The sequence below is a fragment of the Malaclemys terrapin genome, chromosome 11 (genome assembly GCF_027887155.1).
Source record: "Malaclemys terrapin pileata isolate rMalTer1 chromosome 11, rMalTer1.hap1, whole genome shotgun sequence".
NCBI lineage: Eukaryota > Metazoa > Chordata > Testudines > Emydidae > Malaclemys > Malaclemys terrapin.
This window is the reverse complement of record NC_071515.1, coordinates 68,247,583-68,272,462: the sequence shown is the minus strand read 5'-3', so window position 1 is coordinate 68,272,462 and position 24,880 is coordinate 68,247,583. Positions and strand designations below refer to the sequence as shown.

Genomic DNA, 24,880 nt, shown 5'->3' with positions numbered 1-24,880 from the left:
TATGATTCATGGCATGTAATATTTTTCTTGGTGAATTTAAAATATATTTGGAATATGGAGGACAGTTATAAAATCAAAAACATAAACTGGAATAAATGTTGAACTCTGCACTTTTTGACAGCACTCTCAAAATATACAAAAAGTCATATGTAGTTCTAAGGAATAATTAAATTATTTGAACTAAATCACTATAATTTTGCTTTTCAGCTATAAATCTGGTCATTCGTTTTCAGCAACAGAATCAGTCATAAGTACTGTGATCTCAATTTAAAAAATCAACATTCAACAGCACTTATCACACTGCAATCGGTGATTCTGGAGTCATTTCCTTTTCTCGGCATAAGAAAAACTGTGGTCTCTCCAAGACCACAGACAGATAAATGTTTACAAGTGCTGATGGTTTTATTTGAATGATGACCTTTCAGGGTTGTTCTTGTGGCTAAGTCACAGGACTGGGTCTGCTGCAGACTTGGGGCATGATATTTAGAAGTCTGAGCATCTGCATCTCCTACTGTTTTCAGTTGGAGTGTGAGTGCTCTGCACTGCTGGAAATTAGGCCTCTGATGTAGAAACTAAGGCTACCACTCAACTGTCCCATGCCTCAGTTTCCCCCATTGTACAATGAGTATAATAATTCCTGTACCTCACAGGCTTGGTGATAGGTTTAATATTTTAATGCTTGTAAGCAGCTGTGAGCTTATCAGATGGAAAGCATTATATATAAGGGTAAAGTATTAATTATTAATAATAATAGTAAAGGATGGCCCACTACTTAGGATTCTAACCTAGAACTCAGGAGACCTAGGCTCAATTTCCTTCTCTGCCACAGATTTCTTTTGTGGCTTTGGGCAAGTCACTGAAACCCAGATCCTCAAAAATATTTAGGAGCCCAACTCCCATTGAAATCAACCAGCCCTCCCTTAATATTAGTATTTATAAATAATACTTTGCCCTTTATATATAATTAGATTGTGACTCAGGCTCCACACCCATGCAAGGGAGTGAGACATGCCCTCCTTCTGACTCCTCTCTTAGGTCATTGTGTAGGCCTAACTGATTTCAGTGGGAGTTAGGTGCCTAAATGCCTTTGAGGATCTGGCCTTAGGCTCTGTGTACTTCACTTCTCCCTCTGTAAAATGGGGGATAATAGCACTTCCCTACTTCACAAGGTTGTTGTGAGGATAAATATATTAAAGATTGCGAGGCATTTAGGTACGATGGTAAGGGGGCCAGCTAAGTACCTTAAATAGATGGACTTTGGTTGGTGCAGAATAGGTCCACAAAAGTGTGACAGAGCAAGTCATTATGTTTTAAATAGAAATCTTATTTGACTCATTTCTTTTGGACATTATGGTAGAAATAGGTCCTAAGGAAGAAATTGTGTCAGATACTTCATGAAGGGAAGGTGGTCTAGGGAATTTGTTTAGGAAGGGCATTCCAGGCACAGAGGCAGCATAGAAAAAGGATGGAGATAGTTGGGAGGGGAGTAGACAAATAGGGCACTGAGGCGTATATCGTTAGTGAATGATTAATAGATTTTAGCTGAACTGTTCACCTTGTTTTGATTTATGAAGCGGACGTACAACCTCATTATCCTGAGGTGTGATTTTATCTGATCTCACGCGCTAAGTAGTGTTGGGCCAGGGCAGCACTTAGAGAGGGGACCTCAAAGGAAACCTCCCAATACTGCAGGAAGTGGTGTGGCAATTCAGCAAATGGCACCCTCCCCTGTAAGTTAGTATTGAATCAATGCCACAGCCTGGCATTAGGGAGCTCTGTGCTGTGTGGATGAGATGCAAAACCAATGTCGTTACTAGTTATGGATTAAATATCCTATGTCCCTTTTTGCAGGAATATCATAATTTGTATCAGTGCCCTGCCCCTATTAGGTAAACATATGTTGCCTACTTGGATTCCATCTACAATTTAAAGTGGGTGTTGTATTTTTCATTTCCTGTCTTAAATTGTTGTACACTATTGATGTGAGTTGCCTAAAAAAGAAGGTATCCCATACCAGAAATGGAAACATTTCAATAGTGATTAAAGCAGCCCCTCTGCAGGATGAAAAATGCTATATATATATATATAGTTTTAAAAATTACTTTTGATGCTGTAAATATGAAAAAGTTGCCCAAAAAATTGAAGCCATTTGTGAGTTTATTGGAAATCACATTTTTACAGCTTACAATTTTCTATTAAAAAAAGAGACTGTGACCTCGTGGGTTGAGATCTTCTAAGTCATGATTTAGCCTGAATCCAATTTTAATAACAAGTTGCAAACCCCTGACAAAAGGGAAGAGAATGTTAATGGAAGTATTAATAGAGTCATAATGACAGCTGTGCTAGCAGGCAACCCTCCAATAATTACTATTATTACCAGTTATATGCAAACAAGACATATCATAGAAAAGCTCTTAGCAGGCCAGGTGTTATGCTACTGTCATATCATTAAAGGAATGTGTTATGTTCTATAACCTAGGCAAATGGGAACAGAGTAGATCATAAAAGAAAAAGCAGGGATAGGAATTTTGTTTTCAAAATCCCAAATCCTACTAGTTAATACACAAAATGGCATTTGTGACAACTATATATTGTCTCAGCAGGAGGTAGGGTGCTTCAGTACCCACTTTTCTGAAGTGCTTTGAACTCTGTGGATGAAAACTACTGTGTAAATGCTAAATATTATTATTACAATGTTCTTGCCATCATTGGAAGAAGAGAGGAAAGATGACAGTACATATAAAATTGCAGCTATAGAGGATCTCGTTATAAAGAGGCATTTAGAATATATAATGGAAGGAAAACTGAAACTCCAGGTGTTATAGATTCTATACAGCTAAATCATGAAATGGCTCCATTTGCCTGAATAAAAGTCACACCTTCTTCCATTTTTTCATTTTTCATTTTTTCAGTTATCTCAGTTTAATCAGTAACAGCTGGTTTCACCAAAGCCACACTTGCCAAATGGTTCCTACACTCAGCCAGTATTTTCCATCTTGGGCTCTAGGCATCCCTGCTAATGCATGGAGTGATCTTTTTGTTCCCTAAATTTGACCCCCCCCTTCCCTTTGAGTGGAAAATTACAAGAAGTCCGAGGTAATGTTTAGTATGATGTGACAAGACCACCTGAGTCTGTAGTATCACAGCGTCCATGACAGTACGGAGCGACCCAAGAAGGCCAAGTCTTTTCATAGTCCATTGTCCTTGCTGATGGGTCATCAGCCCTGTCTGGCTTTTCCATTGTTGTACCTGAAGTATTAGCAGTGGGCATCACCCAAAGTAGCTTAGTTGAAACACAGATACATAGTCAATATTCCTAACTTCAGATACAGAAATGATACAGGCATACAAATTGTATAATCACATTCAGTAAATCATAACCTTTCCAATGATATCTTACAAGACCCATTTTGCATTAAGTATACCTCAGTTATGCCATATTCATATCATAAGCATATTTTAATAAAGAATATGGAGTGGAATGTCACATGTATAACAAGTGGAAGATACCAGATGTAAAAGACTTCCCATTTCCCCCCACCCCTTCAGTTCAGAGAACCTCAGATTAAATTATTCAAAAGCAAACACTTATGTTCTCTCAAACGATCATGTTATGTGTAACCCATATAAACAGGTAATGGCATTCCAATAATGGTAATTTATCACTAACATCTAAAAACAATATATCTTCAGTCTGATTGGATTAGGCTCTGCCATATGCCAGTGTATTTTGCTATAGCAAACATACACAAATAATTTTTTCATCTATTTTAGCCATTTACTGAGAAATTCTGTGTGATAAAGAGACATAATAGATAATTGGATGTTCTTTTGTGCCCAGGTATTGGACTGGATCGAAAATCATGGGGAAGCCTTTCTTAGTAAACACACTGGAGTGGGAAAATCTCTGCACAGGGCACGAGCCCTTCAGAAAAGACATGATGATTTTGAAGAAGTAGCACAGGTAAGAGGCTGAAAATCTGGAAGTTATATGCACAGTTTGCATGTTCATGCTGATATTGTTTTCCTTTCATAGACTCCTAAGAACAAATGTTATTTATAGAGCTCTGTAACTCTTCTCAAACACATGAAATGGACAAGGATCTTACCCTGCAAAGTTTAAAATCTATCACCCACAGATTTTCAGTTCAGAATGAAAGGTTGTCTTGAGAGCAGAACTGGAAGATTTCTTCACAGCAGTGGATTTGATGGGGGAGGATTCCTCACACACATGAAATGGAAGGCATCATAAAGGGAACATGAAAATGGCACTATTCTGAGTGAGAAAAGGACAAAATAAGGAGAGCAGATCATGGGGAACAGAAGAGAAGCAAGAGATGAGAAGTATAGATGGGGAAAGAGTAATGCAGGCCTTGGAGTTAATGATGAGGCACTTGAATGTGAAATAGAATTGGAGAGGTAGCCAGTGAAGGAACAGAGGAGAAGCTGATGTGGTTGCAATGATGAGAAATATTATCCCACTTATTGTGAGTAAATAAATAGATTTTAAGGCCAGAAGAGACCATTATGCTCATCTAGTCTGACCTTCTGCATAACACAGGCCATAGAACATCCTGTAATTTCTGCATCAAGCCTGTAACTTCTGTTTGAAGTATAGTATATATTTTGGAAAGACATCGAGTCTTATTTCAAAGACTTAAAGTGATGGAGAATTTACCATATTTCTAGGTAAGTTCTTCTAATGATTAATTACTATCACTGTTAAAAAAAATTTACCCTATGCCTAGTCTGAATTTATGTCGCCTCACCTTCCAGCCATTGGAGCTTAGTATGCCTTTTTTCTGCTAGCCTAAAGAGATGTATATTAGAAATCTCTTCCCCATATAGTACTTGTAGATTATGATCCAGTCAATTCTTAGCCTTTTCTTAGATAAACTACACTGATCTATTGGGATGATGCTGTATGTCTTCCCTTTATTAAAAACTCTTAACATATATACCAGAATGCAAACTTTTTATCACTAATCACATTTTGCTCTAAGTTCCTCATAAACAGAGTAATGCAGACTTTTGTAAATAAAGCTTATTGCTGATGGTCTTGAGTCAGGTGCTCCAGTCTCAGGGCATTGTAGATGGAAAGGTGCTCTCAGTAAATTAGGTTTTACAGAGATCAGATACTTTGCTTACATGATGGGCACAAGACTTATTGCCCCTCAGATGGTCCCTGATCTATCATAGAAGTATGAGATGGAAAAGACTTACTAGATCATCTAGTGCAACCCTTGGCCATCTTTTTCAGGTGTTTTCCTGGTTCAATTTTAGATGTCCCAAGCAATATGGTTTACACATATCCATATGGAGACTGTTTCTCAGCCTGGTGGAGGTCACTGTCTGGAAGTTCTTCTTGACATTCAGTTTATGATTTCCCTTTCTTAATTTCTTTCCATTTCTCTTGTTTATGCCCCTTTTACTGTCATAATTAATTCATCTCCTTCCTTGGCATTTACAGACTTCATATATTTGTAGCTGTTATCATGTCTCCTTTTAATTGTCTCTTAGCCACATTGTACAAATTTAACTCCACTAGGCTTTTTTATTAGTCAGTCCTTTCAGCCCCCTAATCTTTTATTATTGTCTTTTCCTAAGCTCTCTCCAGTTTGTCAATATCTTTCTGGTAATCAGATGCTCAGATACGAATGCAGTATTCCAGAAGTGGTCACACCAGAACTGTACAGTGAAGGACTACAACGGTACCTCCTTTTCTCATGAGATGAAGCCTTTGCATTTGCAGCCTACAGTTACATTGTCTTACATTGTCAATTGGTAGCTCATCTCAGTGGTAACTGGTTGCTCAGCCTGGCAGACTCTGAACACTAATGACTTTGAGTCTTGTGCTTTAGTTACTAAGCCGTGTTGCCTCCCACTTAGAAATGGTTGGCCTGGCAAAATTCCTATTAACTTCAATGGGAATAGGATCTGGGCCCTTCCTCTGGTAGATTTACATGAGAATATTGTTACTAATTTATGAGGTCTGTCTGAACTATGACATTGGAATGCAGTGTTGGCAAATGGGGCATGGGGATGTATGTTGAGGGGGAAAATGAAAGGAATCCCACGCTTTATCCAAGGTCAAAGACTTGAAAACATAATACTCTCTGCTTTGGAAAGAGTAATAGCAGGAGTAAAGAGGAAAGGCTATAAATTTATCACACCTGGGATTCTTCTGAAGAAATGTCTCATGAGGTAGATTTTGTGGTTTGGGAATAAATCTTCCTTCTTTTCACTGTATTCATGATTTATTCTTTTATCCCCCCTTCCCTTTGGATTTGGGGCTTAACCCTTTAGAGTTTGTCTCCATTAGAGTGATTTTTTCCCCTCAAGTGAATTAATTACCAGTTAACTCAAGGTGATTAACCGCTTTGTAAAGGCTAGTGTGGATGATCCCATATGATTCGTTCCTGGCTGAGCCCTAGGTTAAAGCAAAAATGTTTGTATCTTGGGATGAAGGATTGAGGAATGTCCACACTATCCCTTTGCCGAGATTGAGTTAATTGGCAATCAGGTAACTCGGGGTTAAAAAGTGCAGTCTGTGCATACCTGGCCTAAGAGACTGAAGACGCATACAGTGATATTTCGTTTTAGTGATTCCCAGGCATTCATTCTGCCTTATGGATAAACATTTACTATCCAACATCTGTTTCCTATTGGTGCTGATGTGTTTGCCTCTGGCCCATACAGATAGGAGGAATTTTTGGTTGTAAGAATCAGACTGGAGTTTCTCTATGAGTTTCCTTGATGTTTTCAGTGGTAGGTAGTTCATGCTTTTGAATGCTGCTAAACTGCATGTAAAGAATATTTGTGTTTCTGGGATTGCAATGTAGACAATGTCTGCACTGCACAGTTTACCTGGGTAATTGGCACCTGGGTCTGCTCACCCTGGTTAGTCTACCCCAGATGTGAGCATCCCCACTTCTAAATCCTATCGGAGTTACACTGTCCTCACTTATTCTGCACTCACCCATGTGTGTCTGGAGGCATATCCCAAGGTTCTTTGTGCGGAGATGCTCTAGGAATCGTTCCCTGTCAGTTATGGAAGAACTTGTCTGGCCTTTGGGGGGTGGGGGGCAGGTGCGGAATCGTGAAAGGACACCGAAGTATCAGCACTTGAGTGATTTAGCCTGCTTCTTCACTGCAAAGTGGGTGGGTTCCAGTGTGAGTTAGAGTAACCTGGGTTCTAACCCCCAGCTAGGTAAGCTAGCCAGGTCTTAAAGCACTTCCTAACCTGGGTAAAAGGTTTTGCTGTGCAGACAGCAAGGGGGGGGGGGTTAAGGTTAAAACCTGCCTAAGTACAATGGGTGAACTGTGCAGTGTAGACATACCCCTAGAGAGAGAGACCTTATAACCTGACTGATCTGCCAGCGCACTACAATAAGACATGGAACATACTGTCCTGGCAGTGTGGAGAGTCTTCTTATGTACATACATCTGATTAATAAGTTTGCTGTACATGGATATACTTGAAAAACACCAGTGATTTAATGAATAATGCATTATGGGTGTGGCAAAGCTAATTTGTGGACCCCTTCTCATGTAGGTACTGTTTGGACAGTGTTTATCATGGACACGTAAGAATGTAAGAACGGCCATACTGGGTCAAACCCATGGCCCATCTAGCCCTGTATCCTGTCTTCTGACAGTAGCCAGTGTCACATGCTTCAGAGACAATGAACAGAACAGGGCAATTTCAAGTGATCCATCTCCTGTTGTCCAGTCCCAGCTTCTGGCAGTTGGAGATTTAGGGACAACCAGAGCATAGGGTTGTGTCCCTGACCATCTTGGTTAACAGTATTTGTTGGACTTATCGTCCATGAATTATCTAATTCTTTTTTTAACCCAGTTATAGTTTTGGCCTTCATGACATCCCATGGCCACCATTTCCACATGTTGACTGTACATTGTGTGAAGATACCGTCTCTTGTAATATTTGGAGATTTTTCTTATTGTAATTATTCTGCATGAAATGTAAGGATGGCCTATAAAATGAGATGGACAAAATAGCTGGAGCTCTGAGTGGGTCCTCTGCATCATCCAGAACCCAGGCTTTTCTTGTACATTTTATAGGCCTTTTTTTGTGTCTCAGGCAAATCTGAGGTCTTTGGCTATTTCTCAGCCAGATAACACTAGCCTATGGCTTGTCATTCCTGGAAAAGCTGCACTTACAGCACCAGCCAACAATAAAATGAAAGAATCAGACACTAACGATTAGTTGTTATCAAGATATCATCAGAGGAAATACAGTTGAGGCAGTACTTCCTGGAATGACAAATAAGCACTGTAGCCTCTTTGAGGGCCTAGAGTATCTTTTATGGGTGCATATGATAACCACAGTTCAGCCAATTCCCCAAATGTTACACATGATGTAAATACAAATAAGGTCCGATTTTAGAATCTCAAGCCAATCTTTCCTCACCAGGCACTTCAATATAGAATAGCACTGAATATTTTTCTTCCAGAACTGAATGAGAAAATACTATGGACTGGATCGTGCCCCCTTGATCTGTTCATGTCTGTGTGGAAGGACGAGATGAGCCACTACTGCAGCTCTGTTGGCTTTGAACTGTCCCCTACAAAAAACTCCCTACACTCCACATATGAAGAGGGAGAACGTAGTGCACTGTCCCTCCTGCCAACACTCCAAGAAATCTGCTTAGAAGTTAATAACGGCCTCAGGCTTGTTAACTTCTGTGCAGAGCCCTTTGCATGCTGTGAAATCCTCCTTCACATAGGGTACTATGGGCAGCTCCTGGCAGAAGCCCTGTTGAAACAGCTTGCCTGGATTCATGCTGATTGTTAATTAGGGGAGAGGGCTGGCAGATAGTATGGAGGCAAATGACCTCTATTTAAGATCTCCCCCCCAAATCTCCACAGTCTCAGGGGATATACAGGTTTTGTGATCCAGCTCCCAGAATGATCTGAAGCTAATTTTTCAAGAGAAAGTTTTCTGAGTAGGCTCTTTTGCAGGTGTGTGCAATCTGATCCCATGTTATTTAGATCAGGGGTTCTCAACCTTTTTCTTTCTGAGCCCCCTCGCCCCCATACTATAAAAACTCCACAGCCCACCTGTGCCACAATAACTGGTTTTCTACCTATAAAAGTCAGGGTCGGCGTTAGGGGGTAGCAAGCTGAGCAATTGCCTGGGGCCCCACATCATAGGCCCCCCCGCGAAGCTACTTTGCTTCGACTTTGGCTTCAGCTCCTGGTGGTGGCGCTCAGGGCCCCGGGCTTCAGCCCCATATAGTGGGGTTTCAGCTTTCTGCCCTGGGTCCCAGTGAGTCTAGACCTGCTTGGCGGCCCCCCTGAAACCTGCTCATGGACCCCTGGTTGAGAACCACTGGTTTAGATTTACTCACCACTTTGCTAGAATGAGAGAATTCGTCTCACTCTGTATTTTGGCCTGTAGATGGCACTCCCTGTACATTTTTGAAAAGACCTTCAGGTCTATAAAGGGCTGAGCCATGGTTTGGTTTTGAATCCAAGTTAACAGAATGTTGTCTTGAACTGAATTGCCAGGTGGATTCTGGATAGCTGCAATATCTCCACTAGGCCCCCTCTCACCCCCAAAATGCTTTAATGCTCAGGGTCACCTGAGAAAGCAGTAAACCTTAGGGGTTTTTTTGCTTTCCTCTGCAGTATGGGGTGCTGCTCACTTGCTAGAATTATCTGGGTATATCCCACTTAATCAGTCCCCTGCCATTGCAGGGTCCTTGGGTATTGGTACACCTCAGTCCCTTCTGTTCTCTACCAGTGGCACACAATTGTTTAGTCTCCCGAAGGCTGTAATACTTTGGCCCAATTGCAATTGTTGAATTTAGTGTGTGGGTGGCTCGGTGATGGTGGTGGCCTGTGATATACAGGAGATCAGACGAGATGATCTAGAGGTCCCCTCTGGCCTTAAACTCTATGATTTTGTGCCATCTGTTTCTTGTAAATGCACAGTTGGGTATTCGGTACCTAAATACAATACAGTGCTCACCACTTGTCCTTTTGTTGAGAAATTGCTCTAGCTTTGTTGAGCTGCTTCATTGCCCTTTGGCCTCGTATCAGTTTCTCAGCTATTAGTGACTTTTAGGTTTAGACGCTCTAAGATTACAATGTAAAATACCTCAAGTATAATGTGTAACAAGTGCACACATTCTGGATGCCATTGCTTCAGAACTTGCAGGATCATTATTTCATCCTCATCAAATATACCATGTGAGCTGGGGTGGGCCAGAGATGTGTGGCCCCTAGAGTTTGCGGAGCTTGCATCTGAATCAAAATGTGGCAAGTCATTCTTATTCAGGGTTAAAACATCGTCTATCTCGGTACATAGATCGTCTGTATTACTGTAGATTCTGAACACCTTAGGATTCCTTAAAGCCTGTTTCCCCAAGAGAACTACTGGACCCTTTTCTAACTGCAACTATTATGGTGGAGCACATCCCAGGCACCACACAGGGAAAATTGCTGTACTTCACAGGAAGTGATTATAAATGGATGGTGAAAAGTTATTTACTTTCTCCCCTATACAAGTATCAACTGTTCTATTTACTCCCATGAGATCATTTGGACAGGGATGGCTTGAGGTCTAAACATCAGCTTTCAAGTGTCTAGGCTTTTTTGTACCTACAAATTCAAATCCCCACAGATTCAACTTTGCCCTTCATTTTTCTTGGGCAGATAATTTCAATTCCATAGTTTACTGTTTTGGGGCATTCAGATGAGACCTTGAAAACCAAGGGCACATCTGTTCTGTTTTGAATCAAAGATCATGTGGTATTCTTCATGTGAGTAGCAGTTTGCTCTGGACTTCCTGGCTAAAATTTCCCCTCCCTCCATTGTAGTGTATAGTACATTGGTTGTCCACCTGCCTGTCATCCATTCTGGAGTGGATTACATTCCAGAAGTGCTGTATGTATATAGTTTCCAAAGCACTTTGGGATTAAAAAGGTGTTATATTGTAAGTGTTAATATATTTAAAAATATTATTAAGTTCTGTTTGTCATGGGAACTACCAAACATAGTGAGTACTAGAACACCTGCAGGTAAAAGTGTACCCCTATGATCTTTTATTATTGAAATATTTTTGAACTAGTTCAACCAAAACTAAATGAGGTTATGGGATAGTCAAGCCAAAGCTGAATTGCAAACAGCTACTTGTTTGGCCTTGAAGATCAAAATCCAGTGTTTTGTCTTACAAATTCCAACTCTGTTGGATGTCAGGATTGTTAAGTTTGGCATGAAGTCGAGTACTGATTTAAAACAGGCATAATTTAGGAAACCATGTTGACAATGAGTGTTTAGTGAGTGTTGTCCCAGGGTAATTTTTGAAAACTTTGTGGTTTGGTTTTTGACCTACCTGCATGTCTAGAGTTGATAGGAATATTTTACCAGGCGTGCTGGAATTCTCCTCTTTTAGTTGGCTTACTATGGCACAACGTGGGGTGAAAGATTGAGCTTTGGCAAGGAAAGTAGAGAACTAAAGCAATTGCAGGTAAAAAAATTGTTTGGAATTAGCAGAAAACTAACTAAACTTTCAGTACTGCTAACCACAGAAGTTCAAAATATCATGAAATTATTCCAGGATTCTTATGCAAAGTTGCATGTCTATATATTTATCACCTCACATGGCTAATCAACAAGGTCTTAACTCACAACCTTCATATCCATGGCACAGATCTGTTTCACTTTAGATATATAAACAACTGGTGAGGGGAGAAAGCATGCTGTTATTTTTTTATCTGAAAGAGTCCTTATAGGGAGAGAAAAAACATACATTACTGGAGGGTTACATACATGTTTGTGAAACAGCATTGGAACTCTGGGCTTGAGGTTTTTGGTTTCTCTTCCTGCATGGAAGCAACTTGTGCTCTGTTACTTACAGACAGCATAACCAAATGAAACAATGCCCAGATCTGGATTGTCTGTGGGGTCTGAATGTAAACGCATGAACCTGTACCACTTTATCTAAAGAACCGGCTCTCGTACCATGGAAGTAGTAGCAGAGCAGAAACCTCTGTATAAGGTCTAAAAAGGGGATGACACAGAGCTGCACTATGCTAGAGCTTTTCTACACTTGAAATGTTACAGTGGCACAGCTGTGCCACTGCAGCTGCGCTACTGTAGCGTTTCAGTGTAGACACTACGTATGCCAATGGGAGGGGTTCTCCTGTCAGTGTAGTTAATCCACCTTCCTGCAAGGCGGTGGCTAGGTCAATGGAGGAATTCTTCTGTTGGCCTAGCACTGTCTACTTGGGGACTGAGATGTGTGGATTTTTTGCACCCCTGAGTGACGTAGGTAAGCCGACCTAATTTTCTAGTGTAGACCAGGTCTTAGTGTGTATTACCAAAACACCTAATTTGCCAAGCTTCTTCTCAAAGGCCACATGGCAAAGTGGATGAGACTTGGCTCAGTTATATTAGGGAACTGGATTTTATTCTCAGCTCTTGTGATCTTGTGCAAACTCTGAATTATCTTACCCATGAATTGGGTGAATGACCGTTATCCCCCACCAGGGTAACAGTTTGAGATCTTGACTCATAATAAGCATTATGAAGTGCAGAGAAATATTAACAGCAATTAGTGGAAGAGCTGGGGCTAGAACTCATAATCCCCATTTGCAATTTAGTGCACCTTCTCCTACAGTACAGGTGGTCTCTTTCTGTCTGTGCTTCTGTTTTCCCCAAAATCTCATGACCAGCTGAATCTTTTCATGAGACTGCCTGAACTAGGGGCCAATCACATTACTTGCAATAAAATCATGAGATCGACAAACACAATAAATTTTCAGCAAACACCAGGGGCCAGCCAAAGAGGTTTACTTAAGTTGGTTTATTTCTTTGTCTTTAAGATCTATATATTTTTAATGTGCCTATAAATTCAAAACATTGTTCCTATGATAGACAAGTAGGAACATACAGCTATATGGGGGAGGGATAGCTCAGTGGTTTGAGTATTGGCCTGCTAAACCCACAGTTGTGAGTTCAATCCTTGAGGGGGCCACTTACAGATCTGGGGCAAAATCAGTACTTGGTCCTGCTAGTGAAGGCAGGGGGCTAGACTCAATGACCGTTCAGGGTCCCTTCCAGTTCTAGGAGATGGGATATCTCCATTAATTTAAAAACAAAAAAACCAAGAGATATGTGTTCTCAGTCAGTTCTAGAGCTGGTCAGAAAAATAAATTTTTGTTACACAGGAAATTCTGCCACTTTGAAATTTGTTTCATTCTGAATCGGAATGAAAAGCCAGAATTTCCCACGGCAAAAACAAGGAAACTGAAAAATGTTGATTTGGAACCACTGAAACATTTCAATTCGATAATGTTGAAATAATTTAAAATATCACATATATATATATAATATTTAAATTAATATTTGAATATAATAATCTAACCGAAATGAATTAAAATGATAAAGTTGAAACTATATTTTACCTTATCAAAACAAATTATTTTGACAATATTGAAATGAGAAAGGCTAAATGATGTGTTTAGACATTTCCTGTTGAAAATTTTGTCAAAAACTGCACATTCCCCTGAAACATTTCTGTTTCAACAAAACTCCATTGCCAGCAGAAAGCTGATGTGTCCAAAAAAATTGCAACTGACTTTAATCAATTCTCCTTGTGCCATCCTCACAGGCAGATCAGCTGATTATCAAACTGTAGCTATTGATTCAAGAAGATTAGTCCCCTGGATTCCGGAGTTTAATTTGTTATGGTGATGGATTAGTACTGTTTGGTTGATCTCGTTTCTTGTGGATGTTGATAGTAAAAATGTTCAGTACAGGAAAAGAAACCAAACAAAACACCTCTGACAGACTGAACTTGATTTGCTGTGTTGGTCCCAGGATATTAGAGAGACAAGGTGAGTGAGGTAATATCTTTTATTGTTGAAAGAGAGAAACTTTGGAGCTACACAAAGCTCTTCTGGGAAAGGAACCCAGACCTGAAGAAGAGCTCTATGTAGCTCAACAGCTCGTCTTTCACCAGCAGAAGTTGATCCAATAAAAGATATTACCTCACCTACCTTGAACTTGATTTGAGCTTTCATCTTTTGCTTTTGTCATGCTGATGCCAAATACAGCCAGTACCCCAAGATTTTATTCCTTTGTTTTGGAGATCTAATGATGTCTCTGTCAGAACCATTAAAATAGTAGCCAGGAATAATTCATAAGGCAATATTGTAAATAGTCTACATTTTAAATGTATTGTCCCATTGGCGTTTTATTGATGATAGTGGGTAAAAAAAAGACAGTTTTTTATTATTAATGAATGTTGTGTGTATGTCTGGGGAAAGACCAGGGGCCTGATTCTCTTCTCTGTTACACCAGTGTTGCATTGCTGATTTCAAAGGAGTTACAACACTACAAACTGGCTGTAACAGAGTGGAGAATCCTCTTCACTGGGTCCTTAATAGGTATAGTAGTGCAGTGTCAGGAGTAAGGCCCTGCAGCTGCTCAGTCTCCAGACAGCCTAACATGTCAGCAGGCCAGTTCTTAAGCCCAGCAGCATCAGTAGCTCACTGGCTGTTCAACACATATGCCCATGGATTGTTTGTCTCCTTGTGCTTGCCTCACTCCAAACCCTGCTCCCGCTTTGCTCCTCCACTGCTCCAGCCTAGACCCTGCCCTGCACCCAGCCTTTTTCCAGGCCCCTCCCAGTCTTGCTCTTTCCTTGGAACCAGCCCTGCTTCTGCCTTCCCAGACTCCAGGTAATCTGGTTCTGACCCCTGCTTCTGATTCCTGGCTCTGACTCTGTCCTGGCTCTTGGCTCTGGCATCTGGACTCTGACTTCGGTTCTGACCTGTCGCTTTGATCCCTGGCTCTGATTCAGCTTTGACCTTGGGCTCTGGTATTCGGACTCCGACCACTGGGCCTGACTCCTGCTCTGACCACTAGGTCTGACCACCTACAACCAGTTCCTCTCATATGCAGTTTCCTGGTTCAAGTGTCATTTTCATTGTACATGACATGAAAACTAGCATTTGCATTACCTAATTTACATGCCTTTTGCATGACTGTTACATATGCTTCACTTCAATATTTGTAATACATTCTATTTAGCAACAGATTTTTAAAATCTGTTGTCATGGGTCAGATTTTGATTTTGGTTACAGCTGTTTAGATGTGGAGTAACTCCAGTGTCTTCAGTGGATGTATTTGGAATTATAACTGAGATTATAATCCTAACAGCTAAATATTAATTCATTTGTTGATTAAAATTAATGTAATTCTGTTGTTAATATTAACCTCCATATCTTTTCTCCGCGAGGCCCTGATCCTTCATAGTCCAGTCCCAAGAATCCACTGTTTTATGTTGCTGTGTTGTTTGCAAAATTTAGTCATCTTGGATTAGTGGCTATTAAAAAGCATTTCCACACACAACAACTCAAATTGAACTCTCTTTACTCCCTCCCTCTTATCCAGTGAAGAAAATGGACGCTTTGCATAAGTAAAGAAAGCAAAATTTGACCTTCGTTTTTAATGCAGTGACAATAATTATGGAGGGAAAATTGCATAATTTGCAAAAAGCAAGAGCACTAACACCAGGAGGTATTTCTGAATTGTCACTGATTATTTGCACAGGTGTTTTTCTAACATGGCTATCTATATTAGTATTCAGCAAATATAATGGCAGCCCACACACCCTCAAAAACAGTCACACAATGCCTCCTCATTATTAGTCCATTTCATTCAAAGCATAGGGATTGCTTTTTCCCCTCAGTGTGTGTGCTTAACTCCCACTGACTCTACTGGGAGTCACACACAAGCATCTACGGGAGGTTGAACCCCCACTACTTATTATACAGACTCCACTGAACAGAAAACAGTCAGAAATAATCTCACCCATCACACACACACTAAAGGGATCTTTGTGATTGATTGATTAATTCTTCATCACAACTGACTGAAATTAAAACTGCAACCCTCACCTTAAACATGTCAGGCTCAGGGCTGCAAATGAACAGTTTCTATTTGGAGTTGAAAGATGTGTTGGATGTACAGGATTAGATTTTCAGTGATGGCTCCTTTTTTGCCAATGTTTCATTATCACTACGTAACCTATAATTTAGATATGTAACTGCCCATAATTGAACATCTAAATTGTGTTTATGCAGTGCTCAAAATGTGCTAGGCCCCATGTTCCAGAAAGCTTACAATTTACATAGAAATTACAAAGGGGAAGATAGGTACTGTACAACATAAGGTGGGTTTTTTTTCCAGGCACATTTAATTTATGCCCACACAAAATAGGCTGAGTTGAAACCCTTTTAGAACTAAGAACCCAGTGTGCAAGCTTAGCTCTCCTAGCTCAAAGCAATGCAGGGCAGCATTAAGTGAACTCATGCTGTCTCTGTGCTATAGGAAGTAATAATCAGTGACTCATTTCACAGTGTGGCAAGTTGTTCTACTGGCATTTGTTTGGCAAATGCCAAAGATATCAGAACATCTCTGACAATGATTCTCATTCTGTGCTGGGGCAAAATTATTTAATGCATCTGAAGCTATTGGCTGCATTCATGTGCCACTTCTGCTATCGCAGGTTCACAGTTCGATGGGACACAAAGTGTTACCACAGTACAGGGAGCTCTGTAAAGCTGTGATCCAAGAACTGAAATGCAGCCTAGTCACTAAAGTATGTGCTTTGCAGAGATTGGTAATTGGGTCACCAGGTCATTTTAACAATAGTAAATTGAATGTCCTTGCTGTGATACATACATCTGGGGCAAAATGAGACACTGAGGCCATTGGGAGTTTTGTGCATATATACAATACAAGGGCAGAATCGGATCCATAAAATGGAATAGAGACACAGTATAAAGAGTTTATCTGTTTTGAGGTGACATTTACATCTAAATGTACTGCACACAGCTCTGAGTAAGCACTGTGCAGAAGAACTGCACAGCTATGACGGGGGAACAGCTTCTCACAGATGGGCCAGGTACTGCAATCAATACACCACTGTCTGGACTGGAACAGTGGCATGATCTTCATTCACCCACTTCACTAGCCACTTAATCTGCATAGCCACAGGCTGATCAGTCATAGTCCCATCTCCCATACCCAGTGCCCTATGCTGTGCTGGCTCAGAGCCCTTCATGTCTCCTATGCTTTGCTGTGCATTTCATCCTTTATGTTCTATATGCCAGCGATGAGCAACTGATGGCCTGGAGACCACATCTGGCTCCTCAGATCTTCTCAGACAATCCAGCAGCACTAGGGCTGGGGAAGGGCGGGACATTGGGGCGGGGGGAGGTGTCCCACCTGTGTGCAGGTGCATGTGTCACATGACTTTGTGGTGAGATCAGTAAGCCAAGCCCAGCCACACAGGACAGGAGCAACTGCTGTAGGGTGAGTGCGGGGCAGGCTTTCTCTCCAACCTCCGCCCTCCCAAAGGGTCTCCCGTCCCCCAAGGGCTGGGACCTTGATCTCTACCCCTCCCCCCATATACACACACATTACAACCCCTGGCCTTCCAAAGGGTTTTAGTGGATTTTGTGGCTTTCTGCTATCATAAAGTTACCCATCGCTGTATATGCAATACCTGCATTAGGAAATGATGCTCTCATTACTGCCTCTGCATTGGCCTCATGCCCCAGTTGTCAAGGACTGTAAAGTATGTACTCCACATATTGTACCATTTCAATACTCGGAAAGCAGAGAGCCTTTGAGCCTGATTCTTCACTACCTTGCACTTTGTGCTTCAACTCACATGAGTGCGAAGCGGGTGTAAAGCCCAGTCAAATCAGAAGAGCAGCATTTCGCAAGTCTGGATTTACTGTATAAGCCAGAGAGAATCAGGCCCTTTGTGTTTTTATTTCTGTACAATATGTATAAAAAGGTGTTTCTAAAAAGTAGTTATTGCAAACACAGTTTGTGTCTATGACCAGATTCTCATTTAAACTAAGCCCATTTTACACTCCCAGAATGGCATAAAGGGGTTCTAAAGTAAATGAGAATCAGTCCCTATTCATGTGTTTATCTGTAATGTCTGTCTCTGTCTATTTCTCCATCAAAGCAGATAGATATGACAGAGCCTGGCCCATAGGAGCGAATGGGGGCATGAAGCACCCAAACTACAACTGCCATGAAGCACTGCCACACCTTAGGCAGATGCATTTTTAAGTCAAACTGACTTGATTCAGGTTGAATTGATTTCATCCACAGAAAATTTTGATTTTGCGGAAACTGCATTTGCTGTTGAAAAATCATTTTGTCAGAAAATGCATGACCAGCTCTGGTTTCAGGCTTTCTGCAGACTCAGACAGACCTCCTTGAATTGCTTACAAATGGGTCACATTTTCAAACTTTTTACTTTTTAAACAAAAGCTAAGATTCTTCCCTCATTCAATCAAACAAGGAGGTATAGCCTTAGTCACCGGCCTATAGTAAAAATGCTTTACAAATGACACTCCTCTAGAATGCTATTAGCCTTTTTTGCAACTGCATCTGCAACTTATGTTCAATTTGTGGTCCACTGTAACTCCCAGATCCTTTTCAGCCATACTGTTGCTTAGCAGTTATTTTCAATTTTATGTCTGTGCATTTTGTTTTTCCTTCCTACGTGTAGCACTTTGACCTTGTCTTTACTGAATTCCTTCTTGTTGATTTCAGACCAATTCATCAAGGTCCTTTCAAATGCTAATCCTTCTTCCAAAGTGCTAACAACCCCTTTCAATTTGGTGTGATCTGTGAATTTTATAAGTATACTCTCCACTCCATTTTCTAAGTCATTAATGAAAACGTTGGAAAGTTCTGGACCCAGGACAGACCCCTGCAGGACCCCACTAAATACATCCTCCCAGATTGACAGCAAACCATTGATAAGTACTCTTTGATTATGGTTTTTCAACCAGTTATGTACCTACCTAATCAGGGCCGGCTCTGGCTTTTTTGCCGCCCCAGGCCGGAGCCCCGGGGGGAGGGCGGTGAGCCCCGGTCGGGGCTCCGCTCTCCCCGGCGGCCGGGGGAGGGCGCCGGGGGGGAGGGCAGCCGGAGCCAGGGGGGGAGGGCGGAGTGCCCGGCCGGGGCTCCGCTCTCCCCGGCGGCCGGAGCCGGAGTGCCGCACTGCGCCACCCCCCTCCAGGTGCCGCCCCAAGCACAAGCTTGGTGGGCTGGTGCCTGGAGCCGGCCCTGTACCTAATAATAATTTAATCTAGACAAATTGTCCCTACTTTGCTTATGAGACTGTCAAAAACCTTGCTAAACTCAAGATGTATAATGTCTACTACTTACTCCCTATCCACTAGGTCAGTAATCCTGTCAAACAGGAAAATTAGGTTTGTTAGGTATGATTTGTTCTTGACAAATCCATGTTGTCTATTACTTATTACCCTATTATCCCTTAGGTGCTTACAAATTTGTTCTGGTATTTTTCCAGGTATGGAAGTTAGGCTGATTGATCTATAATTCCCCAGGTCCTCTGTTCCCCTTTCTAAAGATAGATACTATATTTGCCCTTCTCCAGACCTCTGGGACCTCACCTGTCCTCCATGGGTTCTCAGAGATAATCGCTAATGGTTCTAAGATTGCTTCAGCTAGTTCCTCAAGTACCATAGGGTGAATTTCATCAAGTCCTGCTGACTTGAACGCATCTAACTTATCTAAATATTCTTTCATTATTCTGGCTCGTGTTCCTTCCCACTCATTGTTAATATTAATTGTGTTAAGTATCTTGTCATAATTAACCTATTTAGTGAAGACTGAAGCAAAATAGGCATTAAGCACCTCAGCCTTTTTATGTCATCCATTATTAGCTCTCCTTCCCTGCTCAGTATGGACCTACACTTCCCTTTGTTTTTCTCTAGCTCCTTATGTATTTATAGAATCTCTTCTTATTGCCTTTTATGTCCCTTGCTAGGAATAACTCATTTTATGCCTTTTCCTTTCTGATTGTTGTCCCTACCTACTTGTGCTCTTCTTTTGTATTCATCCTTAGCAATTTGACTATGTGTCTACTTTTTGTAAGATTCCTTTTTGATATTCAGGTCATTAAAGAGTGCCTGGTGGACTGCCCAGGGTAAAACCCTCTCTGATTGGCTGTCTTTCTCACTTCCACTACCTCCTATGGAAAAGCAGCCAACCAGGGCTGCTGTAGGAGGCAGGCAGAGCCTCCCTTGAAGAGTGAGAGGTGTTTGGGAGTTGGAGTGGGGAAGCAGCCAATACTGTTTTCACAAGAGGGACAGAAAGAGCCCAGCAGCACAGGACAGCACTGCTCCTTGCTTCCCCTGCCTTCCTGTGAACCATGGGTCTGCTTCTCCCTTCATCCTCACCTTTGCCTGCTCTATAATGCATCAACACCAGTCCTGGAGGGAGAGGATTACCCTCCTGGAGCTGTCCTACGCCCCCAACCCTGGGAAGGGTATGAAGGTCTGGTAGGGGTTGAAGAACTTCCATAACTGCAGGAGGAACAGAGGTGTGCTGGGCACAAGAGGCAGATGTGGGGCTTGAAGCCAACAGGGTGCAGAATTATTGTATGATTGAGTGTGCAGAGTTAATGTGGTGCTGTGAGCTGGAACATATGAGAGGGCCAGGGCTACAAAATTTATTCATTTAGGGCTTGGGGTGCAGAGTTGATGTGTGGATGGGGTGCAACATTTAATTGATGTAGGGGTTAAGTCATGGAAATCATATTTCTGTTATAAGTTGCCAACACTAAAAATTTGTCACAGGCAGTTGGTGGATGGCCGGGGAAACTCAAAAATCAGAAGACAGATCAAAAACCATTATTTTCATCCAAAAATAAACAGACCGACATGATTTTGGGGCCAATCCCATGATTGTTTGGATCTGACTAATGCTTTCTGAACTCTTGGTTTGGCAGTACTTTCTGAATAAGGAATGCATAAGAACGGATTAAGGATCTCAGGATTAGACCCGCGGCCTTTCTAGCAGAAACTTTGGAAGACCCTCACCAGAGAGGCAGAACCCCCAAATGGCTGCATTGTTAATGGAAACCTACTACATGCCAAAAATCAATACAGTTTATAACTTCAGAGCTTCTGGTGGGAATACAGTTCAGTACCAAATTCCCCAGCATAAATCATTGCTAAAGTATATTTAGCTCAAATCATGGGTGGCCTTCTAATGATGAGCCAAGAATCAATAAATGTTATATTCCTAAATCTGTGGTTGCAATTACATATAATATCAACTGAATTTCACCCTATGGATTATTTTAAAAATGCATTCCATCTAAATCCTGTCTGACCAGTGTACAGGATGTTAATCACACGGTATTTGAGTTAAAACGAGAACTGAATGTGAAATATGGTTTATGTTTATGGAGGAATGAAGATACAAATGTATTTCTTTGTTTCTTCATTATGTATATACTGTATGTCTTACTAACTTCTGTGGAAAATTTAGTTTTGTTGTATTGCAGGTACCTATGATGAAACTGATTTGATGGGTGAGCCATCAGGACAATTCACGTGTCATGGAAATAACAGGGTGAAAAATTGGTTTATAAATCTAATAAGATTCAGAGAATGGTTTCTACTCATTTGAAACAAATTCCAATGTGTAAACCATGACGGAAAACTGAATTAATGTTTAGAGATAGGCGCCTCTGAATCCAAAGGCACTCTTCTCACTAACCTGCTCTTAAGAGCACTGAACTGGAATGGGGAGAGAAAACTTAGAAGTTTTTTTAGCTGTAATTGAAACGGGGGGTGAGGAGGGGCAGGGGAGGTAGCGAGGAACCATTAAGTGGATCTTCACTGTGGATTTTTTTTGTCATCTTGTGATCCAGCCTACGTAAATGGCACACTCAGAGAGTTACAGTTCAGTTCCTGCTTTCCCCTTACTCCAGGTGATAAGTGAGCTGTGCCAGTGTTTTCCTGACACATCTTATTCTTCTTCGAGTGATTGTACATGTGTATTCCACTTGTGGTGTGCGTGTATGCCCCGCGCACAGTTGTCAGAAAATTTTCCTTCAGTGGTAACCATCAGTGTGGCTCGAGCACATTCTGCTGCCGCATAAAGGGTCCAGCCGACTCCAGGCCCCCTCAGTTCCTTCTTATCTCCTCTGATGGTCATTGGAATTGCTCAACTTGCCTTAGCAAGTGTTCTCAGTGTATTCGTATTTTATTGTCAATAGTTGTTGTAAGATTATTCATTAGTTATTATTAGTGTAGATAGTTTGTTTTACCCCACCTGAGGGTTTTGTCCGTTACCGAGCACCGAGGGATGCCTCAGTAAATGGGCTTCAAGCCCTGTGTTTCCTGCAGTAAGCCGATGCCTGAAAGTGACCTGCACTCCTGCTGCTCTAAATGTTTGGGGAAGTTCATATTTGGGATTGTTGCCAGATCTGCAGAGACTTTAAGTCTTGCACCAAGAAAGACAGAGAGGCCAGGCTAAAATTCTTACTTATGGGGGCATCTTTGAGACCTCCACTAGAGCCAAGTGGGTCAGACTCAGCACCGAGTGCCTCAGGGTCAGTTAGAAGTCCACCTCCTCTCTTGCCTGAGTCCTGACACTGCTCGCCCTCCCCAGTGCCTAAGAAGAGGCATAAAACCTCTAAGCAGAGAGAGGAAGAGCTCCGGCATGGGTTTAAGAGTAGAATGCACACAGTCTAAGCACTCATTTTTTCTGGCACTGCAGAAGCTGGCATCATTGACTCTGGCACTGAGGCAAGTACCATTGGGTCAGGAGTCTGAGGAGCACCTTCTACATCTGCACCACCATGCTATTCCAAGACCAGCTTGGTACCGACCATGTGGGATAGGAGTTTATGCTTTCAGTACCAACAGACAGGGCTCGCCAGAAACATCAGGGCTTTGCTGGATGCAGGGTCAGCCGCAGTTGTCTCAGACAGCACACCCTTTGGTACCGTTGAAGGGGAAGCCTGCAATGTTGGCAGCCTTGAGTTCTTCTGTGGCTCAGCACTGGTCACTGGCACCATCAGGAGCACAGCCCCATCTTGGGGTCAGCAGAAAGAGAGTCTTATTCCTCTGAATTGAAGGTTGGGTCCTACATTTCCCAGTGTCAGAGCTGTTCTTGCTACTCCCCACTGAGGCACTACTACCCTGCTAGGGATCCTTCAGCAGGAGTACCATCAATTGGGTGGCCAGGAGGTCACTGTGGGCTACTGCTTGTCCAGTGGCCTTTTTGGAATCCATGGAATTCCCCCCCAGTTTCTAGATCATACTCAAGGCATTCCTATTCTGTGTCCTCGCAGAGGTGCGTGGCACCTACCCACCAGGCACCAACAGTTCCTGAGCCCAGTACTGAGCAACAAGAGGCAGTTCAGGATGATCCTGCTGAACAAGTGGTGGAGGAAGAGCAGATCCAACTTGTGCTGACCTCTTCTTCATCGTCTCCGGATGAGGCAGTCTCATCAGGGAGCATTTTGCCTCCCCCAGAAGACTATAAGGCCCACCAAGAGCTGTTAAAGACGGTGGACTTAAGCCTGGGGATCCAGGTAGAGGACGTGAAAGAATCCTTACACCACCTTTTAGACATTTTGATCACAGCAGAGCCTTCCAGAATGGCCTTGCCTATTTATCAAGCAATTATGAACCTTAGTAAAGCACTCTGGTAGACCTCTTTTGTCCCTTCCCCCCACCTCTGAAAGGACTGAATGCAAATACTATGTCCAATACCAGGGGGTTGAATATTTGTTCTCTCAACCTCTGCCCCCCACCCAGGGTTTCAGGTGATATCGGCAGCCAATGAGAGGAAATGACAAGGGCTACAAGAGGCGAACCTCAAATGAAAAGATGCAAAAAAATTAGACCTGTTAAGTAGAAAAGTGTATTCTACTGGGAGATGCAACTCAGGATTGCCAACCAGCATATGCTTTGGAGGCCAGTATGATTTTAACATGTTGGACTCCATGCTAAAGTTTAGAGACATGGTGCCAGAAGATGCTAGGCAGGAGTTTTCCTCATTAGTTGAGAAGAAATCTGTGGTGAGAGCTGCACTGCAGGCTGCACTGGATACTGCAGACTTGGCAGCCAGATCGGTGGTTTCTGCAGTGGCCATGTGCAGAAGCTTCTGGTTCCTGTCCTTGGAGATTCTGCAGGAGGTCCAACAAATTTTACAAGACCTGCCCTTTGAAGGGTCCTTCAGAGCAAACCAACTCTAAGCTCCATGGCTTGAAGAACTCTAGGACAATCATAAAGTCTTTGGGGTTATACCTTCCCCCCCCCCAATTCCTATCCAGGAAGCACTTCTTCCTGCAGCAGACCCACCATTACTCTGGCCCTGCTACTCGACAGGACCTGCAGCGAAAGAGTTGGGGTTATAGGTGTAGACCACCACCTTCTTCTGCCTCGGCATCAATGTCTGCCCTCCCTAGACACCCAGGGAGTGACAAACAGGCATTTTGATGGGATGCTCTAGAATGCTGTACAAGTTTTCAGGATGCCAGATGCCATTTTTCCTGTTTGCAAACTACCTTTTCTGCTTCCTCAGGGCTTGGTCCCAAATTACCACAGACCACTAGGTACTAAGCATTGTATAGGTGGCAGATACCATCCAGTTTATTTCTATGCCCCCCATCCCTCACGAAGAGCTCCTAATCCAAAAGGTTCACTGTCTCCTTCAGGTGGGAGCCATAGAGGATGTACCGCAGTGTCTCAGGGGGAGGGGGTTCTATTCCTGTTATTTCCTAATCCCGAAAGCAAAGGGAGGTCTCAGACCTATTTTAGACCTATGTCCACCCAACAAACATTTCAAAAAGATAGTTTTGCATGGTCACCATTCCATTATTCCCTCCCTGGATCCTGGTATGCCTCCCTCAACTTAAGAGACATTTACTTTCATATTACGAAATATCAAGGTCACAGGAAGTTTCTCAGGTTCATAGTGAAGCACTTTCATTACCAGTTCACTGTGCTGCTACTTTTTTTGCCTCTCAGCAGTTCCTCAGGTT

General features: G+C 42.1%; 1 protein-coding gene across 3 annotated transcripts in view; it reads left to right on the top strand.

Annotated features, from left to right (window-relative positions):
• The window catches only part of KALRN (kalirin RhoGEF kinase), a 732,870-nt gene that overhangs the window by 395,360 nt on the left and 312,630 nt on the right, over positions 1–24,880 (top strand). For all 3 annotated transcript variants that reach the window (XM_054043354.1, XM_054043355.1, XM_054043353.1), the window contains exon 10: positions 3,842–3,964. In XM_054043354.1, the coding sequence (XP_053899329.1) occupies positions 3,842–3,964 (123 nt within the window). The remainder of the gene's footprint in view (positions 1–3,841; positions 3,965–24,880) is intronic.